This window comes from Schistosoma haematobium, chromosome 7 (genome assembly GCF_000699445.3).
Source record: "Schistosoma haematobium chromosome 7, whole genome shotgun sequence".
NCBI lineage: Eukaryota > Metazoa > Platyhelminthes > Trematoda > Strigeidida > Schistosomatidae > Schistosoma > Schistosoma haematobium.
This window is the reverse complement of record NC_067202.1, coordinates 10,177,105-10,202,029: the sequence shown is the minus strand read 5'-3', so window position 1 is coordinate 10,202,029 and position 24,925 is coordinate 10,177,105. Positions and strand designations below refer to the sequence as shown.

The 24,925-nt window shown below is 32.0% G+C and overlaps 1 protein-coding gene across 1 annotated transcript in view; it reads right to left on the bottom strand.

Annotated features, from left to right (window-relative positions):
* The window catches only part of CRHR2 (Corticotropin-releasing factor receptor 2), a 71,558-nt gene that overhangs the window by 3,672 nt on the left and 42,961 nt on the right, over positions 1–24,925 (bottom strand). Inside the window, exons 4-11 of the mRNA XM_051217956.1 lie at positions 24,351–24,448; positions 21,861–21,966; positions 11,670–11,835; positions 10,677–10,740; positions 8,823–8,895; positions 3,522–4,300; positions 2,466–2,595; positions 979–1,020 (exon numbers count right to left, since the gene is read on the bottom strand). Coding sequence (XP_051064390.1) covers positions 979–1,020; positions 2,466–2,595; positions 3,522–4,300; positions 8,823–8,895; positions 10,677–10,740; positions 11,670–11,835; positions 21,861–21,966; positions 24,351–24,448 — 1,458 coding nt within the window. The remainder of the gene's footprint in view (positions 1–978; positions 1,021–2,465; positions 2,596–3,521; positions 4,301–8,822; positions 8,896–10,676; positions 10,741–11,669; positions 11,836–21,860; positions 21,967–24,350; positions 24,449–24,925) is intronic.

Genomic DNA, 24,925 nt, shown 5'->3' with positions numbered 1-24,925 from the left:
ATAAAGTAATTGAAAGTAGTTGATAGTGATCCGTGAATCTAGATCACTTACTAGTTAGCTCCTCTATTCATACTCTATCTACAGTTATATAATGGTTAGTGTTTATTAGGGAATTCAAACATTATTGATAATGTAGTGTCGGTTATTATGTTAAGCCCATATAACTTATTCTAGCTTCTGTACAGGCTAATTTATCCATTCTTCTTCAATCATGTTTTAAACCTGTTCATTATTCACTTATCAACCCTGACTGTTTTTATACGAGCGTTTATGTTTGTACACTTCTTATCCTATTCATTAGATGTTTGTAGCTTTTTATATGAGACTATCAATATTGATTAACGCTCATCTAAATCGAGTTGGCTCAATCGCCATTTCCACTGCGCGTCATGGGTGTTGTTTACGAAATAGAGAGGATAAAAAGCGAATGCCTCACGCATTAACCGGGTTGGTGGATACGGAGGATCCACCTAGGGGAGTTGGAAAACCCTGATTCCAAACCAATGCTGCATATGGGCTCCTGGATCCTAAATGAATAAATGTTGTATTAACTTATTGTTAGTCACCGACTACCATTGGACTGCATTTCCTAACGTTGCTCCCCTGCTTTGTGGATTTGATTTCATGGTCAAAGGCTCGGGGTATGGCTCCCTTAGGAAACCACTTGTTTCGGATTGGGACCCCAGTCAGCATCACAGCCCATACACAAATCAATGATAACTATTACTGGCTTCATTGTTATTGTATGGCGCATATATATTTGGTGCCCTCTTGTACCAATGTTTATGTGTTCCAATAAATAAATAAGTATTTGGGACATACATGTATCAAACAGGTGAGGTTCAAATGTGAAAAGTACATCTGTTTATATTTTACAACATATTCAATTAAACCAAATAGGGAGAAAGAATAAATAAAAAAATTCGTCGTAAAACAAATTTTCATTCACACTTTAAAAAAACTTCATCAATAACTTACTTCGGAATTTAGGAAACAATAAATTAACGTAACCCAGAAACCCTTTTCAAATTAAACAAAACAATAAATAATTATTATAATTACTGATTTTCTTTATTGTTAATGCATTATATACGAAAACGAGTATTTTATACTTATGAAATTATATGTATGCTTATTGGTGTGAACAGAGAAACAAGAAGCCTTAACAAACTATGGAAGCTGTTTTTCGGGACGTCGTTTCATTTAATTCAAAGCTTGTAAAATAGTAACATTTATTTTTGTCCTTAGTATATTCTACAAATCGTACGGAGAAGAAACAAAGATTTGAAAAAAATCGAATTCGGCTCCGCTGCTTAAACCAGCGGATATCTGAACTCAGTGGCTCGTCGGATAATGCGTTAGCGTATGAAGTGAAAGGTACCAGGTTAGATTCACAGTGCTTGAGGATAAGCACTGAAATTTAGGTACATACAGATAACGAGTCTCAAATAAAGAAAAACGTATTTTCCGATTTATATTGCTAGCCATTGTCAAACTTTTTAGTAGTAAAGTGTTAACGATCGATGAGATTCTAATAAATGCAATACATAAACTACTCATACAACCAATGAATTTAAACTTGTTGAATAGAGTTGATCATGACACAACTGTTGTTGGTGGATTCCAGTAGCTCTGTCAATCATTTACGGAGCAACGTTTAATGATACAGAAGATGTGTGTTAGTGCTTAATGTAACACAGCAATCAAATAATGCCTTTACTGAAGTGTGTAGTTTTACTAACCGAGTCTATAAATCAAACTGTTGAGTTGCTTGAAATCGTGATTCACTGATTGAAAGTTAACTTCTGAGACTAGTTGGCCATGTCGAACCTTTGGATTTACAAAGAAATATATTTGGAAAGCACCAAAAGATGACATAGTAGAATAAACACTATAGTGATGTAATATTCAAAAGGTTTTGATTTGTTTCACAATCTTAATTTTTGATTTTTAAAATTTTTTATTTTAAACAAAAGTTGTTTTCAAACATGAGCTAGAGAATCACTAAAAACCAAGTTGAACTGGTAACCGTCTTATTCGGGTTTAAAACTTATCCACAGCAAGAATTATGACTAAATCTAGGGAGTAGAAGTCTTGAACTGAATCGGATAAATTATGACTATTGAGATTCACTTTGATGAATTGTATTTCTAATGTGAGATATAATTGATTGACTGTAAAAGGTCTCATTATTCATTTCCATTGATTTAGCTCACAGATCACGATTAAACAGCATATGACTGGAAGATTTAATTTTCCAGCTTAGCTACTTATTGTAAATCTATTTAAAGCAACGTAATACTTGCCATTAATATAACTCAAAATATACCTCAACTTTAATGGAGAATGAGTAGTTCATTCAGAAGTATGAAGTGTTTTGTTAACTGACTCAGTAGCTTATTATCATGTATTATGTTCAAATTATTTAACAATTAAACACAATAAACAACCTAATATAATCTTACCTGAGTAGAAAGCATAATTGCGTTGATATAATCAAATACTCTACCGAATTCTTTACTATAAGGTATTAAGAATATTAACTGTGAAAAACCCAGCAATGGCATCAGAAATATTATAGCTTTGATGGCTTTCCTGTAAAAGAAAGTTTTGGGGTATTTCGTTTTTTTGGAAAAACGACAGGGAATTAGTGATATTAAGAGTTTGCATACATATACTGGAAAATATACAGAAACTAATGAATACGGTACTGGCTTCGAGCCCCAGAGTAAATATTAACGCTGAGATGAAGGTAGATCCAGCTGACGAGTACCAAATAGGACGAAACGCGCGTCAAACTGGATTCCACTGCTAGCCACTAACCATCTTTGCTTATGATGCCTGCAAATTAAATAAATGTCGAGGCAATACGCACAAGATGCACATATGCCAATAAGAGACTGATTATTTGTAGTCCTAAATAACAATGGGATGATACAAGTAAACAACACGAAGTGAAATGTGTGAAACCGCTTAGAGATATGACGTTGTGTAAAGAAAAATGAATTTCAACGGTGTAAAACCAACCTATCAACAGCTTCATCTGCAAGGAACGCAACAATTAGATATGAAAAATATATTTCAATACATAAGTAGTATCAGTATCAGTGTTAGGTCATACATTCCAACTGCCAAACAGTCATAAACCCCTTGATTCAATATACTCTTTGATGATTTTAAGAATTTAGGATTATTTTTCATTTGTTCTGTCTGATATTATTAGTAAACTTCTAAGGGTTTCAACATGGGTAATAATGGAAATATAATTTTGTTATTTAAGTACTTATATATCAAGCATTACGATATAGGTGTAAATGACACTTAGCCTGATTCAATGTAGGCAACCTGGCAATAAACTACTCCCCCCAAAAAATATCTTTAACTAAAACCTAGATACGATAATTTATGTTTGGTTGCTTGAATAACTGAGAATCTTCCTTTCATAATTCCATCGACAAACCAAGTAACTGTTTATATCTCTCATTCCTACTTTTTTTCAAGAAAAAAGATGAAACATTTACCTAATCTCTTTTATACGTATTGCAGGGGAAGATAGGAAACTACTGTCAATACTTTTGCGTTGGAAATACTTGCTGGTTTTCCATTGATTAATTGAAGAGTTTTTACAAACTTTTTTATCACACTTGTTTGTATGTTTATTATTCATAACTTTATCATCCATAGTAATTGTTACATCAGATTTAATCGGCTGAGTTCCTGAAACATTTGAATTTACGGAAGAAGTGATACTTGCAGCTGCTGAATATGATGGAGCATTTGAAGTTTTTGAAGATGATTTTAGAAATTTCGTTTTCATCTTATTGCCTGTTGTTAACTGCATATTATCTCCTGCTGTCTTTATTGTTGAAGTTGTTTCTAGGATTGTTTTTAGTGGTATAATTGGTGTTTGTGCATCTAGATTAATTATTTCAGCAGTGATATTAATTTTGCTATGATTATTACTATTGGTATTAGCAGTAGTAGTAATAGAATTATTGTTGTTATTGTCTATTGTTTTAATCCTTTCTTGCTGTACACCAGTTTTATCGTTTAATTGTAATTCAACCTGAGATTTGTTTACTCTTTCTGACCCTGTCATTGTTATTGTGGTTAATTTGTTACTTAGTGTAATTGGATTATTCGATAATAATCTTAGTTGACGTGTCCCACGTGAACGCTGACGTTGTAGTTCAATTGTTCTATTGACTTTTGTTTTTCGACTACCCGCTATTCCAGTTGGTTGTCTATGAAGTTTTGTCAATAGCATGAATAATGTGATGGACATAATAAAAAAATTTACCTAATAACAAAAATTGAAAAGAAGAATCATAAAAAAACAATACGACTGTAATAATAGATGAACATGTGAATATTTTCATTTCTTTTCCCTTAAAAATAAAGATTTGATGATGTTAAGTTAAACACAAAATCAATAGGGCTACTTCCTAGTGTATTTTATGTTTACCTTACCATTGTACAGTTATACATACAAATAAAGTGTTTTTTGTTGTTTGCTTACCCTAACCCTATACGAAGTAAATTTCTTCTTATAACATATCAAAATCAATAAGACGTCTTCTATGATGTCTCCACCTGCATATGTCAATAATAATCCATTCATGATAGAATAAGGGGGGGAAGTGCATGTTCTTATCTCTGATAATATTTTTACTGATATTTTCTTCGTAAGCTTAATCTGGGAAGGAAGTGGTTTGCATTAATTACTTCTTCGAATCAAAACATAATTGTTAAGCTTTTTTTGAGAATGGGTATGGAAGCATTGCAACTTCGTGCAGTCATCTGCTAGTTCCTACTACATACTGATGAATTATACATAACCGATTTATTTTGGGCACGAATTATAATTTGCAGTTGATTGATTACTGGGTAGTGACAAATGTCATGTGTGTCAGGTCCTTCTTATTGGACATCAAATTCTATCGATCAAGTTGCAAAATGGCGACTATTCAAGATGACTCAAACTCGAATGCACTGTGTTGAGGTGTAATTTTAATTTTATATTCATCCACTTAATTATCTTCAATTAGTTGATGATTCTTTCTTCAGTAAATAGTCTTCGTATTATTATTATTATTATTATTATGGTGTGTAGTGGAAATTGTTGGATTTGAATTTTCTCATAAAGGATAACTATACTAGGAGGAAACAACTGTCAAGTTATTCCACGTTTTCAGTATTTTTTTAATAAAAGTCAGTTCATGATGCGAATTCACTTTGTGCCCATAAATTTCAACTACAGTATATGCTTTATTAAACAGTTTATGAAAATCGAGAGAAGTGTATATGAGTCAGTCTATTGCTGTTTGAATTATTAGGAACGCTCTTGTCAAAAACCAATTATATGACTTGATTTACATCATTGATATTTCCAATGACTGCAGTAATATGCACTAGTCAAATGTAAATTGGTAACTATAGGAATTGTTGTCGAAAAATTCTTGATCTACGTCACGTAGTGTCACAATGGGAGACATAATTAGTGATCATTTGGGTTTATAGAAGACCTCATCTTCCAACCAAACATTCAGGCACTAGTTGATCATAAACAGGTATTCATTCCATCTTGTTTATTCTTTACTACTAATGTATATCGGTGCATCAAGTTTTGGTGCAATCATAAAAATAAACAACCTGCTTTTCAATGAACGCCGTTTGATATTAGATGATTACGAATCGCTTGTTCGGTAGCACCTAAATCTTCAACATTCTGTTTGATTGTTTTGAACAGATCACTCAAATACCTTTTTTAATTGTCTTATACTACTTTACACACATGTTTGTCGTAAAAAGGGTTCACGTCACCCATGCAAGAACTGTCAGGGGATAAGTTTATTTCTGATTGCATCCAAACTATTTGCTTTCGTCATACATCGTAGGTTGTTAAAAACCCGAGAAAGATTGACTCGTGAGGAGCAGGCTGGTTTTTGTTCTGATCGAGGATGTATTGATCATATTTTCACCCTTCGCCGAATGTTAGAACACCGTCATATTTATCACAGGCCAACAGTCGTAGTGTTTCTTGACATCAGGGCTGCCTTCGATTTGTTGAACAGGACCGTTTTCTGGGATTGTTTATTGAGGAAGAGTGTGCCTAAGTTTATTAACATCTTAAAAGCCCTATATGCAAACACCTCAGGCAGAGTGAGGGCATACAACCACCTCTCCCCATTGTTCCATTCGAGCAGTGAAGTTAGGCAGGGTTGCCTAATCTCACTATTCCTCTTCAACTTTGCCATCGACGACATTCTGGAAACAGCTCTGATGAATGTAACTAACGGCAGTGTGAATTTGTTGCTTGAAGAAAGATTTTTCGACCTTGAGTATGCGGATGATATTATTTTACTGTGCGATAATGCCCAAGCCATGCAATCCGCACTTAATCAGTTGGCAATCAATGTCCGTAGGTACGGTGTGTGCTTTGCACCTTCGAAGTGGAAAGTACTTCTACAAGACTGGCAGGATTCTAATCCTGTACTCACCCTGGGTGGTGAACAGATAGAAGTAGTCGAGAAGTTCGTGTATCTAGGTAGCTGCATAGGTGCTGATGGTGGCGTGAGTGATGAGATTAATGCACGTATAGTGAAAGCCAGATCGGCTTATGCCAATCCGGGCCATCTTTGGTGCATTCGTGATATTAGTCTGACTGTAAAAGGTCGGGTCTACAACGCGTCGGTGAAAGCAGTTTTTCCCTATGCTTGTGAAACCTGAGGATGTTATACGACTCTCTGTGTTTGATCATCGTTGTCTCCGAAAGACTGCCAACATCCAGTGGCAACACCATATTGGTAATGCAGAGGTCCGGCATCGTGTGTTCGGGCACAGAGACGATAATGCAATTGGTGTCGCCATCTTGAAACACCGACTTCGGTGTCTTGGACATGTTCTACGAACGTGGTCCCAGAGAATTCCACGTCGTGCATTATTTGCCGACTCTGGGTCTGGTTAGATAAAGCGGAGAGATGGTCAGTGTGTGGCATGGTGTCGTGGTATGAAAGAAGGCTGTACAGGACCGGCTTCTGTAGGTCCTTCGCGACTCCCTGATTGAAGTCCCGGAGATAATGCAACACAATGGCCAGAGACGTTGTCAGATATGGCTCAGAATAGAAGCCAGTGGCGATCCTGCTGTAACTTTATTTTACTTTCTTCATAAAAAAAGACTTAACTTCTTTAACTGAAAAAATTATCTGCGGCTGTAATTTTGCTAAGTGAACTGTCCCATTATTATTAATATTTCACTATCATACACTATTTTCTGTTCATGTTTGTACCTCTTTTTCTTATACGCACCTTACATTCTTTATTTTTTCACATTCTCATTATTATTTTGTGGCGTATATGTATCTGATGCCCCTTCGTACCATCATTTATGTGTTCAAATAAATCAATCAAAAACATAATGTTTACCCCCATCTGTCCTTCATCAACTTGTAGTTCATTCATCTTTGATTATTATGTACGAATAACAATCATAGTTTTAAAAATAAATAATCCATTGTCTTCTAATTTATTATTATTCTTCAACGTACTTCTTTGATGAAAGTTTATTAAGTAGTAAGTATATAGTTTAAGCGAATAAATCTCATTTAATATTATTCAACCGGCTGGTATCCAACATTGTTAATGTTAACTAATTATGTAAAACTTCAAAATACATCTGGTGGTATTGAGCTGAAATTCAGTTGATTATATAATCATTTTATGAACATCGATCAACCATAATTTGTGTTGTTGATAGATTATGTAATTAACAATACATATAGTCATTGGTTTTATGCCGATAGGATTTTAATGAAGTAGAAACAATGTGTTAAACTATTTCAAGTAAACAAAAAAATTTAATCTGACCAATAATCTTTGTCATTTTAAGCCACTGTATAGATTATTGATTGTTTCTCAAATAACGCATTTATTTTGGCCACTGTCCAATATAACGTCCATAACATATTGTTATAGTCACTCAAGAGCATCAGAGTTGTTTTTCGAAATTGATTTCTCATTGATTATAAGAGTTGCTTAATAAACAGTACGTCATTAATAATAATAATAATAATAATAATAATAATAATAAGTAGGAGTAGTAGTAAACTATGTTCAACTATTATTTGTTTAATAATTGAATTCATGAGTCAATTGAAGCTAGAACACCATGGAAAACCTGTAAGCAATCCTTCTGATGTTAATCAACATATGCTCTTTAGTAACTGGCTTCAAGAGATATTTCCTGGAGTTCTAGTGAGAATCAATGACCAGTGGAGTTCAACTAGGTCTGTTGTGAGATAGTAACTCACTGAAGACAATGGTGGATGTGTCGCTCAATTTTGTAGATTAGTTGAAGTTAGACATTAACATTGTTGGATGCTGACTCAGTAGTCTAGAGACGGACAGATCTTTAGTTCGAATCTCCCTAGGCGTGATCGTGAATAAGCACTGCTAAGAAGTCCTTCAATAGGATGAAACGACCTTCTAGTACTTTCAGGTTTTCCATGATAATCTAGTTTCAATTGATTCATGATATAAAGAATTACTGTAATCTAATTAACAATAAAAATACAGTATTTATTAACAATTCCCTTTTAAATGAATATTATAAACGTTTAATGGGTATCCATGAATAATTTCGTAATTTATGAGTAAGAATACATAAAATTTATAATAACTATTATCCTGATTTGAATGAATAGTTTCACGGGAGTTAAATATATGAAATCATATATTTATGGAAATGTTAATGATTGAGTTTAAGTAGTTCTAATATTTTCAAATAAATAAGAAAACACACAGCTTCATTCACAATTACTTACTGCAAGTGTAATAAGAATTGATGTAACAACAAGTATCCCTTCAGGGTCAGATGTAGTTGGTTCAGTCCACAGACTAGATTTATATATAATACATAGAACAGAAGTAAATACATTGATAGAAATAAAAAGAAAAAAAAAGGAGAAAATTTGTTTGTATCATCGTTTTTTAAAGATTGTTTATATTCAAATAAACAGATTAATGAAATGATTATTCTATTGGGGAAAGGAATTATATTAATCTTGTTTGGGATTACCAAAGATTACTGGTATTATATAAGCAGTGAAATGATAGATTTTGTAGTTTGAAATCTTCAGACTCTGACGTGTTGAACATTCTAATTGAATAAACCTTATACTCCGGACGGGAATAAAATACGAAATATATAAAAATTGTACTTTGAAGATTAAATTAAACATTACAAAACAATGGTATCTATAAATAAATAGGTGACCTAGAGATTTCAGAATTTTTAGGGTAAAATACTTTATATCAAAAGGGTTTTTGTGGATATTACAGTAATTTCAATGGTTGAGATCATGAGTTAGTTGAAGCTAAACCATCATGGAAACCTGAAAGCACTGGACTTCCTTTTCATCCTATTGTCTGGGTTTGATAGGTCTTTTGTGAGATAGTAACTCTCTGAAGACAATGGTGGATGTGTTGATTAAAATACTTTAGTTGATAATTGACTGATTGAAGTTAGTTGACTACAATTAGTTCTCTCCTGAGTTTTCCTAAGAGGTTTTACATGAATACTGAATAATCAAAGTACTTTTTGGCAGTTAGTTTCTAAAGACGATTTCTAGGAACTAACGATGACTTTATCAATATCCTTTATTCAGTGTTGTAAACAAATGTGTTATTCAGTAGAAGTTTAGGCGTTTTATCTCATAATCTCCGAAGAGTTAAATACGATGTTTGAATAATGTTCGGTTATGTATTTTTCTATTAGAGATTTGATGTTTGTTGGTTGATTAATAATTCTGACAATTAAATAAAACTAGTTTCTCACGATCCAGTTCTTATTAAATTTGTAGGTGGGCAACAAAGTCTTTCAATATTGAAGGATTTTTATTTAATGTGGTAAGCAACAAATTGATTACAGAAGTATTTTTTAAAGGAGAATTGAATAGTAGATCGTAGTGGAATCCAATGTGCGCGCTTTTTTCTTACTTGGAACTCTTCAACTGAATGTATATACATACTAGAGTTCCTGTTCACCACAGAAATCAAACCCAGTACTACTCGCTTCAAATGTCACAGCGTTATCCACTCAGCTACTGAATCCAGAACGCCACTGGCATATGCAGTGGGGTGAAGTCCAGTGCAAAAATATTGGTTACTTGAATCTTCCCATTGTTGTTTGGGACTGTACTTGAAAAGTGCTAGTGACCTAATAGAAATTTCGAGGAGATCCGCACAGGATGTATGTACACCAAAAAGAGCCTGATCATTTATAATCCTAGAAAACAATGCAGATATTCAAATAACTAATATATATAAAGATTACATAAGTCTATTCAGTAAAGTTTGGCTTTTTGCATGTCGTATGCTGCTGAAACAAACGTCGAAATACGTTTTTGAGAAATACCTCTTTCAACCAAGTTGTGGCATACCTTTAGTTTGAAATTATTTAGCTTATCTTGGTCAAAATAATATTTAATGTTCAGCATCTAATGTTTTGAGAAATCCTAGAAGGACTATCATTTCCTTAAGATTGGGAATACGAGCTCTTTATAAGTACTAACTTGCATGAAATATATGTTAAAGGCTCTCCACTGGTTGGCTCCAACTAATAACATCTCTATATATATTAGAAATGGATATTAGGAAGGACAAATAAAATAGCTTACTGTATATGTCCTAATTTCACTGATTTTGCGGTTGCCCACGAACACGTCAATGCAGATGGAATCCCTACAAAATTCAACAAAACACATGAAATAAATTACTAAGGCTGTGATGAAATACATCATATATTTTAAAGTAGAAATGTTTTATTGAGACATTATTTCACTACAATTAGATATATCAAAGTACTTTTGATGTTTCATGACTGCTGATTATCGTATAAATGAACGGATTAATCTTAATAGTGTATCTATAACAGTCAGTATGCAGGAATCTTACAACCCATTAAAGGACTGGATCTTAATCGCCCAAATACACAACCAAGAACGCTATGATTTAGCTTATCGGATATTAGAAGGGGTTTTTGTAGATATTATAGTAAGTCCAGTAGTTTAGATCATGGGTTAATTGAAGCTAGACGATCATGGAAAACCTGAAAGCGCTGGATGGCCGTTTCGTCCTATTATGGGATTCCTCAGCATTGCGCATCCACAATCCCGTCCGCGGGATTCGAACTCAGGACATGTCGGTTTTGCGCACGAACGCTTAACCTCTAGACCATTGAACTTGAAGACATCCAACGGCGTTAATGTCTAACTCCAACTAACCCAAGAAACTGAGCTACACATTCACCAATGTCTTCACTGAGTTACTATCTCACAACAGACCCGGTTGAACTCAACTGGTCACTGCGCACTGCTGAGATATCCCACAATAGAACGAAACAGTCGCTCAGTGCTTTCTATGATGGTCTGGTTTCAATTGACTCATGATCTCAACTATTGAAGTTATCAGATATTGTTTGAGATTATGTTTAATAGAAATGATTCAGTTTTATGCCAACAGTTATTCTGGCATAGATATAATTTTCTTATTCTGTGAATGAGCTTTAGGATGATCTACTGTAAATATAATTGATAAACCGAAAGCTTAAGGTTTTAAAAATATTATTTCATAACTAAAACATGATTAAAAAAGCATTTTGAATAACTTACCCCAACCAATGATACTATAGCAAGTGAAACGAAACCTTCTAACAATAAATGTTAGGAATAAAATATTCATTAGATGTATTCCTTCAATAAGCATCCAACTATAGACTGCTATCATTCCAAAAGCCAAAAGACATGTTAATATATTATTAACAACTTGTGAACGTAACTACAAAAGAGAATATGAGAATGTAGTCTATTTTTAATTGGATGATGCACTATGATAAATATTAAATAGAAAATTATATAACCAGTACAATTTATTAATAACATAAGATCTATCAACTTACCACTGAATAGATGTGTGATGAAATTCAGGAAGAACTAATTAGTTTTTTCATCTTAGTTTCGAAACCCTGAACACTGTTCACTAACGATCCGACCAGTAATCGTACGGTGGGAGCGTTAGCTCCTAATCACTGAACTCGGGTTAAATAATTTACATTACTGGTAACAATCAGCATACAATAGTGGATAATATTATCCAAAAGCAATGGTAACTGTTTTACTTTTTATGTCATTGAAATTCACCTAATATGGTGTACCACTGGAACCATCAAGATTCTTGGCTAAGATTAACTTGTGCCTAAATTATTACCATTATTATAAAGGGAAACCTCTTGAGATCCTCTAGTTTTCAGGAAATTGACATCATAGGCTGACTTTGCTTACGCTACTCACTAAATGAGTACAACATCTATTATGCATAAGACACAGATATTGTATATAGGAGTGAATCAACATGACTGAAGAAACCGTATTAGAACCAACAGGTATTATGCACATGTTTTCAACAATTAAAAATCAAATGTTAAGGATAAAATCTTCAAAATACGATTAATCTATCATGATTCGAGGTGCCTCATCAGCTGCAAACGGTCTAAGATTGAAATTAGTACTATTCTTATACATAAAATTTCATCCATATTAAACAATTAAAACGAGTTTGTAACTACACTGAATACGGATAAGAAACAGGATAATGAGATACTGGATATTTAATAAGTTCGATAAGATTAATAAATGGACGTCTGTTTCGTCCTAGTATGGGACTCCTCGGCAATGCGCATCATCCAGTGACGTCCACTGCTTCCATGTATTCCATGGTGACTCATGAATTCAACTATAAAATATTTTTTCATTTTATAGAGAAAACCCTCTGCATAGTTGGCAAATATTTCTGAAACATCAATTCACATGTCTTTAATTTTATTTTTGCTATTAACCAACTTCAAGATAAAAACTGCAATATTCAACTGGAAAGTTATGACTTGAAGTATGAAACTACCTCACTAATAAATTAATATGATGCTTTACACTATAAACCTCATTAATTGAAGTTTAAAGTGTTAATCAATAAACTCTCAGCAAATTGTTCAAATATAGAATGTTCATCAAGAGGTTTGAATATGATAGATTTGATCGTATGTGAAATTGTTGTTATACATTAGAGTAAAAAAATAAGTTGAAAACATACACAAAGTTCCATTTCATACATTCACTAGTATAGAATAAGAATTACTACTAGTGAAACTCATCTTATTTTTTTTAAATGTAATATTGAATTGATTTTGATTTGTTGATTTTCTTTATTAAACAATCTTCATAACCCATTACGGTTAAATATATTTATTTTTTCATCTTAGTAACAAAACACATAGTTGATACAAATAAAATAAACAACTGAATCAATACTGAATTTCATAAACAGATAAACATACTATTATATATATATATATATATATATATATATATATATGTCAATTAAAATATCATCCACTTAAGAATTTAAATGAGTTAATAGATGCTTTCAACAAGAATAAATATAATAAAATCTATTTATATGATTTAATGGATAATGGAATTTTATTAACAACTGTGTTCATTTTCTAAACATAACTGTTTATCTAAGCAAAGATGGATAGTGGCTAGTAGTGGAATCCAGTTTTGACGTACGTTTCGTTCTATTTGGGACTTGTCAGCTGGATGTACTTGCATTTCAGAGTTGATGTTCACTCCGGAACTGGCAAGTATGTATATTAGTATTACATAATTTTCATACTCACTCACAAATATATATGAATGAAAGAATAAAGATTTACCCTTGACTTTATAACACTATATTAGCATAACCAAACTTATTTATGTATGTACTAAATAGTTGATTTAATTTATTCCTTGTATTAGTCGAACAAGTGTTCATTTAAAAAGAAAAGCTTGATTTCTTCTCTGAAAATATTGACCTCATTAAGTCAGAAAATATTAGGAATTGTAACTATCTACTAGTTAAGATATTGTTGTTGCTACTATTATGACATATCGACTATTTGTATAATACTATTTGAATAGTTGAGATCACGAGTCAATTGAATCTAGACCACCATGGAAAACCTGTAAGCACTGGATGACCGTTTCGTACTATTGTGGGACTCCTCAGCAATGCGTATCCACAATCCCGCTCGTGGGATTCGAACCCAGAACGAAACGGCCGCCCAGTGCTTCCAGTTTTTCAATGCTGGTCTAACATCAATCGGTTCATGATCTCAGTCAAAAACTTAACAATCTCCACAACCGCTAAACTGATTTTTTATTTTAGTTAAAAGTAATCCTTTAAAACATTTCTACAAATAAATGAGTCAGTTAATCAACCAGTTATTGACATTTAGTGCTTTCTTGATTAATATTAATTTGAAAACGGTATTCAATACAGTGAAACTAAGAATATGGATCACTGACATCACAGACGAGGGGAAGTTGAGGTTCCTTACTTAATTACGCCTTTTACTCCTAATGGAGCATAGGCCGCCGACCAGCATTCTTTAACCCATTCTGTCCTAAGCCTTCCTTTCTAGTCTTATCCAATTGTTGTTCATTCTTCTCATGTCTGTCTCCATTTCTCGATGTAATGTGTTCTTTGGTTTTCCTCTCCCCCTTTGGCCTTGAGGATCCCATGTGAGGGCTTGTCTTGTGCATTACTCAACGTGTGTCCTAACCACTTCCAGCGCTTCTTCCTGATTTCTTTCTCCACTGAGATCTAGTTTGTTCTCTCCCACAGTAGGTTGCTGCTGATAGTGTCCGACCAACGGACCCGAAGTATATTACGTAGACAACTGTTAATAAACACTTGTATCTTCTGGATGGTGGCTTTCGTACTTTTCCAAGTTTCCGCCCCATACAGTAGAATTGTCTTGACATTTGTATTGAAAATTCTGACCTTGTTGTTGGTTGACGAACAAATCACATGTAGCAGGCATTAATCACTACATACCTAACTGAATAAAGAACCCCAGATTACTAGAACGTTTAAGATATCCAGAGTTCTTGAGTTTGTATAACGAAAAATTCTCTTTCAAATTGACTAACCTTCACAAATCATAAACCAATTACCATAGTACTAAATTAATAATCTTGAATTTTCATTTAATTAGTAATAATGTATTATAATTATCTCTTAATGAGATCATATTATAAGTAACAAACTTTGTTCCAATCTATGTTTATATATGAACCATATGTTACAATTATGTTAAATATGATTATAAAGATGTTAGGATATATATCCCAGAATAAACTAGTTTATTTTGTATTTTTATATTACTATTACTAATGCTTTCCGATTAACTTTCACATGATCTTATATGTTGGTCCAATCAAAATAATAGTTGTGTTATATATTTGTATGATGTAAGAAAAACAGTGAATCAATCGATATATAAACAAAGAATAATTATGTAACTCTTGTCTTAGAAGAGAACATAATAAATTTAAATAAGAATGATAAAACAACAAATACTAAATTGATGATAGATGGTTTAAGGTAGTCAATAGAAATGTATGGAAGTAGATTTCGTACCAAGTTGACAATAGTCAGCAAGGTATATCAGCAATGTTAAAGGGAATGATATTCCCTGATGAATCTGAACTGCAGTCATTCAGTTTCATAGTCCGAGACGTTATTACAGAACAATTCGGGATAATGCTAACTTACTATGAAAGTGAGATGCTTACAATAATTTATCACTAGGTAGAAATTATTCAATGTATAAGTGGATAGGAAACCCGGTTAATAGTATAGATGCCAACCTACCCTGAATAAAATCAATTAGTCAGTTAATCTCTAAATTTAACTTGGTATTTAAAATTTTGATAATTTAAAAAAGTTGATAATTAGGTCTTTTCATATAGTTCATTCAGTTTGAGACGTTTAATTTATATTATATTTAGTTTACATTATGGAGCAACCTTATCTAGAAATTTAGCAAAAACTAGGAGCCATCAGCAGTTATGTTATCATAGTTTTGGATTTTTTTAACAGTGTGTAACAATGATAGCACCAAGGAGCGTATCTAGGACAGTTGGACTTCATAAAACATTTCTGTTCACTGAGATAAATTTCTATGTTTCACATTTCCAACCTAAACTTATGGTTCTAAAGGATTATTTTTATTTTATACATTCTCAGTCCTTTATTTTAAGATGAGTATTAAAGTAGGGGTGTCTCAAAATGACCAATAATCATATATTTTATGTTGAGTCTAATCTAATATAGAATACATCATCGACCATCATATACGTTTTTTGGTATGAAATTGGACATAGACCTGGTACAAGTTCGTTTTTTGAGGTAAAAAAAAGAAAAACTTCTGAATAAACAAGATGTAAAATTCCAAGTAATATGAGCACATCATGAATATTTACACTTATGTCCTTGAATTAAATGGTTCTTTCATGCTAACGTATTTTTAAAGTCAAAGTCATGGTTTAGAATATAATATTCTCTTTCAATTCACAAACAAAAACGGGTAGATAATGAAAAAACTACATGAACAAATACTGTACTCGCCCGTACTATCATTTTGTTTAATTGTGAAAACGCCATGGAGAATTCAAACACAATGCATCCAAGTGATGACAGACTGGATAACTGATGAATGATTGGATATTATCCTGGAATCCTAAGTTTCAATATTTAAGGGAAACAAAATGTCAGCTACTCGAGTGTCATAATCTCTGGGTTTTCAATAGTTGTCTGATTGATTTCAATCCTGTTGGGGATGTTGGATCCGCAGAACTCATTTGGTAAATACTTTATTAAAAGACTAGTATTTGAACGAAGAATATTCTTTTCGATAAATTCTCTTCAGGTTCTACAATTATATATCCAAATTAATAATCCGAAAAAATGGCCAGGTTAAGGGCAAAATACATCGTTTAGAGCATGTGAATTTAGAATTGTGATAAACAAGATACAATAAAATTGTTAATGTTAATATGACTTATATAGAATGTAAACTTGAATCAGCTTATATGTTAAGTAAAATTTTAAGATCCATGATCAGAATAAATATGGGTCAAATAGGGTGAGACAAAAATAATAGTGCAATTACAATTCAATCAAATAAGTAAGACGTAATTCTAAATTCACATGCTTTAAACGATGTAGTTTGCCCTTAACCTGGCCATTTTCTCGGATTATTAATTTGGATATATAACTGTAGAACCTGATGAGAATTTATCGAAAAGAATATTCTTCGTTCAAATACTGGTCTTTTAATATGACGGGGATCTTTAAACGATTGAAATACTTTATTTTTGTAATTCTATTTTAAAAATTTGGATTTCTTGTTTTCATGCCGAAAGCGCTCATTTTTACCTTCATGTCGTATTTCCCATTTGGGAGGATTTTAAACGATATTGGTTCGTTGTATCTTTTAGTAGGCTATTTTGTAACGCTTCCCAAGGACATTCTTATGATGTGTATACGCTTGATTGGGCTTGTTGTTGTTGTCCGTGCTTCTAGCTGCTTGTAAAATATATTTCCTTCTTCCGGACTTGGACTTCTCTTTCCAGTTAGCTGGGCTGTGACGCGTCGGAACAGCTAACTTATCTGTCATTGAGTCACAAAGTCTTTGTTCCGTTCTCAGATTAGATGAACTCGTAATCTTTTCAAACATAGCAAATCCATGAGTAACATTTAAAAATTAAATTGATCTCCATTATTCCGTCAGTAAAAAAAATACAATTATACAAATTATACAAATGATTAAGTCATGAGACAATTCTTTGTTTTCTTTATGTTACATATATATATTCAAAGAACCGTAAAGTATGAATGCAAAACTTGTATTACGTATAAGTCAATTCATTTCCGGGCCGCTCAAGTGATTTCGTGAACATAAATTTTGACTTTGTTTGTGTTAAAGTTTATATTTAGTTTTGTTGACTATGCTTTGAAGCCTTTGTAATGTTCGTGAACACAGTTATCAATAACATAACATTATCCTCTTCAGGTACGTCTAGCCAATCAATTTCAGAAACGAAGAAACATACATACTAAGTTCCGCTATTGACAGCTATCAATCTTCACTAAAACGTGAAAACAAAAGCACTATCGGGGTAATACACCGAGGACAAACATAAATTCATAGAGACTGGCCAAACGAAGTTCCTAGTGTTATTAACAAAAACTTTCAAAATTTTGTATGTACTCAACCTTATAACCGATGAACCAGTTGTTGGCTAACTTGTTCCAGTAAATCACATCATAATTCATTGGTCTTGAAAGTGAAAGTGACTTGGTTCAAGTCTCAATGTAAACATCAATACTTGGATGCACGTACATGCAGTTGACAAGTCCTAAATTGCGACGAAATGTATCAGCTTAGTTCAACCGCTAGTCACAATTCACTTTTAGGATGAGAAGTATATAAATATTGTCCTACGTGAAATTTGTTTACACCACAAAATAACCTAAAAAAATAACTATGAAGTAATTCACAAACTTTTCTTTAATGTAAAGAAGTGATCAATCCAACAGACACTACATGACCCAAATCTTCGTACAACCTACTATATATATATATATATATATATATATATATATATATATATATATCAGATTGTATTATCAAAGAACTCAAAGTTCAACGAAGGGACCACTTTTCAACAAATTTATCATCAAACTATACAGTCATATATAAATGAAATTTTGTATACTAACTCCATAAGGACATTTGAACAATGAATAAACAGTATGAAATGTAAAACATAACAATAAAAAATTGTATAATTCCAAATAAAATGAACATGAACAATAACTTTAAAACTTTATATCTCTGTTACATCATGTTATTATATACTGATATTAAATTTTACTCTAGTGTAAAAGTATGTTGGATGAGACCATAATTTATGGACGACTTTTGACAGACACTAGACTGACCTTGACAGTGTCCACCTAATAATTAGGACCAAATGAGGGTTATAAATTAGTGTGAGGAATTCGAATTATGATTTACAGTTGATGATTAAGGTTAGAAATTAGATTTAGGGTTATCATCACGAACTGACATTAGCTATAATGCCAAAATTCTATTTACTGAAATGGATGAGTAAATTTCACGCCAAAATGTGAGATCTGTTATCTTATATCTGATTGGTTCATCCATCAATTGTAGTCTCGTCTTATTTTTTTTTCATTTTTGAACTCTTAGAAAATGGAAACAGTAACAGTAACGAAAATTCTTCTAAGGTCAGTAGATCATCAAATATTAGTAAATTTTTTTTATATTATGAATATATTTCATTATTTTACTATAATTGTCATGTGCTCTTCACTTATTAATCCGCTTAATAGGGACAAATCCATTAAGAATAATATTAGGAGATGAAAGTAGAAAATGAGTGAAAGATAGTGTACCATTAAGTGTGTGTGTGTGTGAATAATGACATCATGTATAAATGGCATAATGATAATCTGATAAGATATATTGTTTATAATAATATTAAAATGAGATTGGAAGCATACATATTGTAGAGATTATATCGACTTATAATCAAATAAATAGTTAATTAGAATAAATACAACAATAAATAAAGACAATTCAATAGGGTTTACAAATATATAATAAAGAAGAAGAAACAACAAGGTCATCATAAATGTGATAATGTCTGCAGAAATGTGCAAAAAAAGAAAAAAAAGTTCGAAATCTCTTTGAAAAGCAATTAATTTCTCAATATTTCATACTTATCTTTTCCCCTCTTCTCACTCTCTCTCTCTCTTTCTTTTTTTCTTTCTTTACAAAGAGAGAGATAGATAGATATTACTATTCTTTGATTTATTCTTGATTTATTCAATAGAGATGTTTTATTTTTATATACTACATAACAGTTGTTTAATATAAATAAGAAGAGAAAAAGATAATATAACCACTATTGATTAGGTTTTTTGTTTGTTTGTTCGTTTCTTTTTTTCTTTCATTTAGTCAGTGTAAATAAACAACTAAACTAAAGATAATCTATTATTTTTTAAAAGTGAGTTATCCAACAATCATACAAAGGATAAGAAAGAATCTAAAGTTACCTTTACACTGCAATGAGTGAATTTTCATAGATCAATATGACTAGTACTTGTTCAAATTTAATTTATCCACATTTATTCTTTGTACTCTTGAAACTTATATTAACTTGAAAATATTCATTTATTATTAGAAAGAAATATCAATTTATGGTATATAGTGAAAATATCAGGTTTATAATGGTGATCTAACAGCGATCGATTCATGATTTTAATCAAAAAACATGGTGAAACATTGAAAATTTTATTTTTTTAAAAACTATGTGGTATTATGAATATTATAACTGTTACTCATTATTAAATGAATCAACCATCAGCACTCCTCGCACGATTGGATGCCGACTCAGTGGTCTAGAGGTTAAGCGTTCGCGCGCGAAGCCGAGGGCCCTGGGTTCGAATCTTGCGAGCGAGGAGTCCCACAATAGAACGAAATGGCCGTCCAGTGTTTCCAGGTTTTCAATGGTGGTCTAATATCCATCAGTGCATAATCTCAATCAAAACTTAATAATCTCCACAACCCTATAATATCCGTTGTTGAATTTAATCAAGAGGATCAAGTGAAACGTTGCTAGGGTTATTCTCATGATCGTGATTAACCAATTATAAGTAAATTACATGTTGATATAATAACTAACAATGTAAAATGATGATACCATGCAAAATAGAGTGCAATGATATTAGACAGAACAATTTATCAACTATATATATTTCATTATAAGCAAACATGGATAGTGGCTAGCAGTGGAATCCAGGACGCGCGTTTCGTCCCGTTTGGGACTCGTCAGCTGGATGTACCTGCATCTCAGAGTTGATGTTCACTCTGGGACTGGAACTCAGTACCGTTCGCTTCAAACGCCATCGCGTTATCCACTTAGCTACTGAGTCCTGATAGCCACTTGCTTGTGCAATGGGTTGAAGTCTAATTCACTTGATATTGTTTTACTTGAATCTTCCCATTGATGTTTTTGGATGCGATCTCAATTAAACAGCATTAAACTAACCAAAGGTTAAGTTAAATTTTACAAAGAAATGTAAATCAAAATTGCTGGGAAACCTTTACACATCTCTTCGAACTTCTTGGGCTTCTGCTGCCAGACATTCTATTCCTGACTATCATTATGTACTACTTATGTTGACATAAGTAGCACACACAACAGTACAATTAGGCTGTCCCTTTTAGGACTATAAACCTTTATGAGATTAGGAAAGAAACTAAAATATGATCTTTTTTTGAATTGATATCACTTAACTCAAAATTCTAGAAATTAGCTTGTATTTGGGATCATTTTGGATGGTTGTGTTAACTTAACAAACACTCTATTGGTTCAAGATTAATAATAACGATCCCATGAAGATGGATATACAAATTCAAAAGGTACACCACTTAGTGAATATTCGATTTATACAAAATATTTTTTAAAAAAAAGTATATTTGGCTTAAATCAATCGACTGAGTTGAGCTATCTTCCACTATTGTGATCAGTGAGTAACTGTCTCATAAAAACGGTTGAACTCCACTGGTCACGGCTTCTCACTAGAACTCCAGGAAACACCTCCTAGAGACCTTCATTAGTGAGCATGTGATGATTAAGATTTCTGATTCTATTTAGCTTAGTTGAAGTCCGTCAAATTTTCTCATTCGATTGAAAAGTGAATACGAAAAACTTGAATATGTTTTCACACGAGTCATTCAACTGTACTGAAAAATATGACATCGTGAATTCAATCAAACTTTACTACATTTCAGTTACCATACGTCGAGATGATTTAAGGAACTACTGTAAGAACATGCTAAACATGTGAAAATTAAATGAATTTCTTTTTGTTTCCAAACTTACCAACATAGTTGTATTTATTAAAGCTAGACAAATCCATGAAGAAGCACGTAATAGTATGGCGATCATTAAATGAGTATGAATATTATTACGTACACATTTTAGTGACCTGTAGAATAGATGAAAATAATCTTCAAACATTAAAGCAAATATTTTACATCGACATAAATTCAATGATCCTATGTGATATAATCATAAACGTCAAAAAGCAGATAATGGTTGGTTTCAAACACTAGAGTTACGAGACGTTCACTTTACTGCTAACTTGAGACGTTGTGTCACTAACCATCTGCTACAATACATAAGATAGAAAACTAAGCTTTCAGTTTCCATACTGAGAGTTTCCTATGGACTATGAATCAATTCCTTACATTCTACTTTTACAATACATTCATGATATACCATCCATATATATATATATATATATATATATATATATATATATATATATATATATATATATATATAATAGGTTTAATAGGTTTAATAGGTTCCCATTTAAAAGTACTGTATAATTTTTTTACCATTTAGATCAAATGTATCTTGAGATTTTCTTCAAGTTATCATCGCCTTACTGATTTTATCTCATAAGAATAAAGGAATAACTTAACCTGAACACTAAAATATATTTTCCGCTCTCAATAACTGACTAATTTTATTCTAGTCACTTAAAGATACAAATAAATAGAACAAAAACTACTTATCTGCGCATCATTTTTTTCAATATTTCATTACAAGTTAATTAACGTTTAACGATTTAAGCTCTAGTCTTTTATTGTCTTATACATTAAGTTCAAGATTACGTTGCTATGTTTGATATATAATGCTGAATATTAGCATTTTAATGAGTACTTTCTAAAGAAAGATCAAATATAATGGCTTTTGAACTTGATAAGAAAGTGTTGCTTGTGTGATCATCAAGCATAAGTAATATCTTTTAAGACCAAAGTTATGTTAGTTATGTTCTTGTTCGGGTACACCTTTTGTTAGGAATAATAAACAGTAAAGTCTATTTGTTCATTTGGTTGTTCACATGTTAGTCACATTGAAACACATTGAAACTGAATTATGATCTAGCCCATACTTTAAAGTTATGTAAAAGGATTTGACGATTCGCTTATCTGACTTCCAGAACTAACAAGATTGTAGATATACAAAGCAAAAACTTTTAGACGGAAAATGACCAGCATTTGTGTGGTGATTCAGTAAAAAATTAAACTTTAATTAAAGAATTCAAAGTTAAATGACAACGACAAAAAACATAATGCAAATGATAATACATATTTTATAATATTTATGCTCTTAAAATAGAAAACTCAATCCATCTGAATAGCTGATAGCTTACATAAAATTAGATGGCATGATTTTCATTTTGAATATGACTTAATTTCATGAATAGAGCACAGATACACCATCTATGATCTCGCGAGCACTGCTGAGGAGTCCCACAACAGACCGTCCATTCCATTCGGGTTCTCAATGGTATTCTAACATCAATCAGTTTATGGTTTCAATTAAAAACTTAATAATCTCCACAACTTAATACTGATAAACTAATTTAATTTATATTGTATACTTAGTTCTACTTGAAATGAAGCTTCTTTATAATAAAATGCTATGACGTTGTTAGTTTACTCCTGGTTATTACGATTTTAATTTTATTGTTTATATGATATTTTACTTGGTTTGTTTCAGATAAAATGTTAAATAATTGATTGATTTAGATAAGTTCATGAAAATTGATGAGATGTAAGCGCATTATATATTTGGATTTACTTTTGAAGATAGTTACCTATGTCCATACAACGGCTTGGATATTCAAACGAACCTTCTGAAAATTGCATGTGAAATAACTTTAATGGATAAAAGTAGATAATGAGATGACAGTCGTATTTTGGACCTAAAGTATTGCTTTGTGCAACATATATATATGATCTGAAGTCATAAAATAGTGGTTTTACAAACTTTAAAATGTACCTTTAAATTTCTCCCTGATTGTGTCAGCACACTGGTTCTAGCACCGTTTCCGATTTTTTAAACATTCCACAAAATCCTCAGAATTCAGACTATCTAGATAATTCGTCTTTGCACATTTCATGACTTTTAAATCGTCCAAGTACAGCCCGTCTTATGACAGTTTTGAGATTTGTGAAAAAAACATATAAAAGCTAGAGGTGCTAAAATCTTGTGACTGAAGATGTTGATTTAATATGAACATCGAATCACAGGCTATGGACTCATATATAACCATTGCTCTACATGCAAACGAATCATTGTAATATTTATTTATTTATTTATTTATTTATCATTATGGTTCTTTTTGAAACGTCTAATTAAATTAAAAGGATTTGTTTTTCATTAACGCCTTATACTTCAATTTAAAACAGAAGTTCATTCACTAAATCTATTTCTTGTATATCAAATTGAAACGTAAACAGTATTTAATGTTTACATTTTTCTTTCAACTCTGAATACAAACATAATGTTACTTACCGAAAATATTGAAGTATGAAAATTCCACTAATAACACTTATCATAGATATAATATAACCAATGAGAAAGCATAAAAAGATGAAGAATTCATCTGTTAACTAAAATAAATAAAGGAAATCAAAATTAAAGCAAACAAAGTAGGTTTTATATACGAAGATGGATATTGGCTAGCAGTAAAATCCAGTTTGATGCGCGTTTCGTCCTATTTGGAATTCGCCAGCTGGATAACACGATGGCGTTTGAAGTGAACGGTACTGAGTTCGAGTCCAAGCGTGAACGTCATCTCTGAGATGTAGGTACATCCAGCTGACGAGCCCCAAATAGGACGAAACGTGCATCAAACTAGACTTTACTGCTGGCCACTAACCATCTTTGCATATAACGGAAAGAAAACGTTAAAAATCCCTCCACAGAATTTGATTGGACAGTGTTGTCATTTATTTGTTCCTTCTCCTTGTCTTGTATTTTAACTTTTATTCATGTAGCTTGTTAACCATACTTTATATTTTTCAGTCTTCTTTGTCGAGGATTTTATTGTGTGATCCTGGCTGAAGATATATCTTTTATTATTTGCA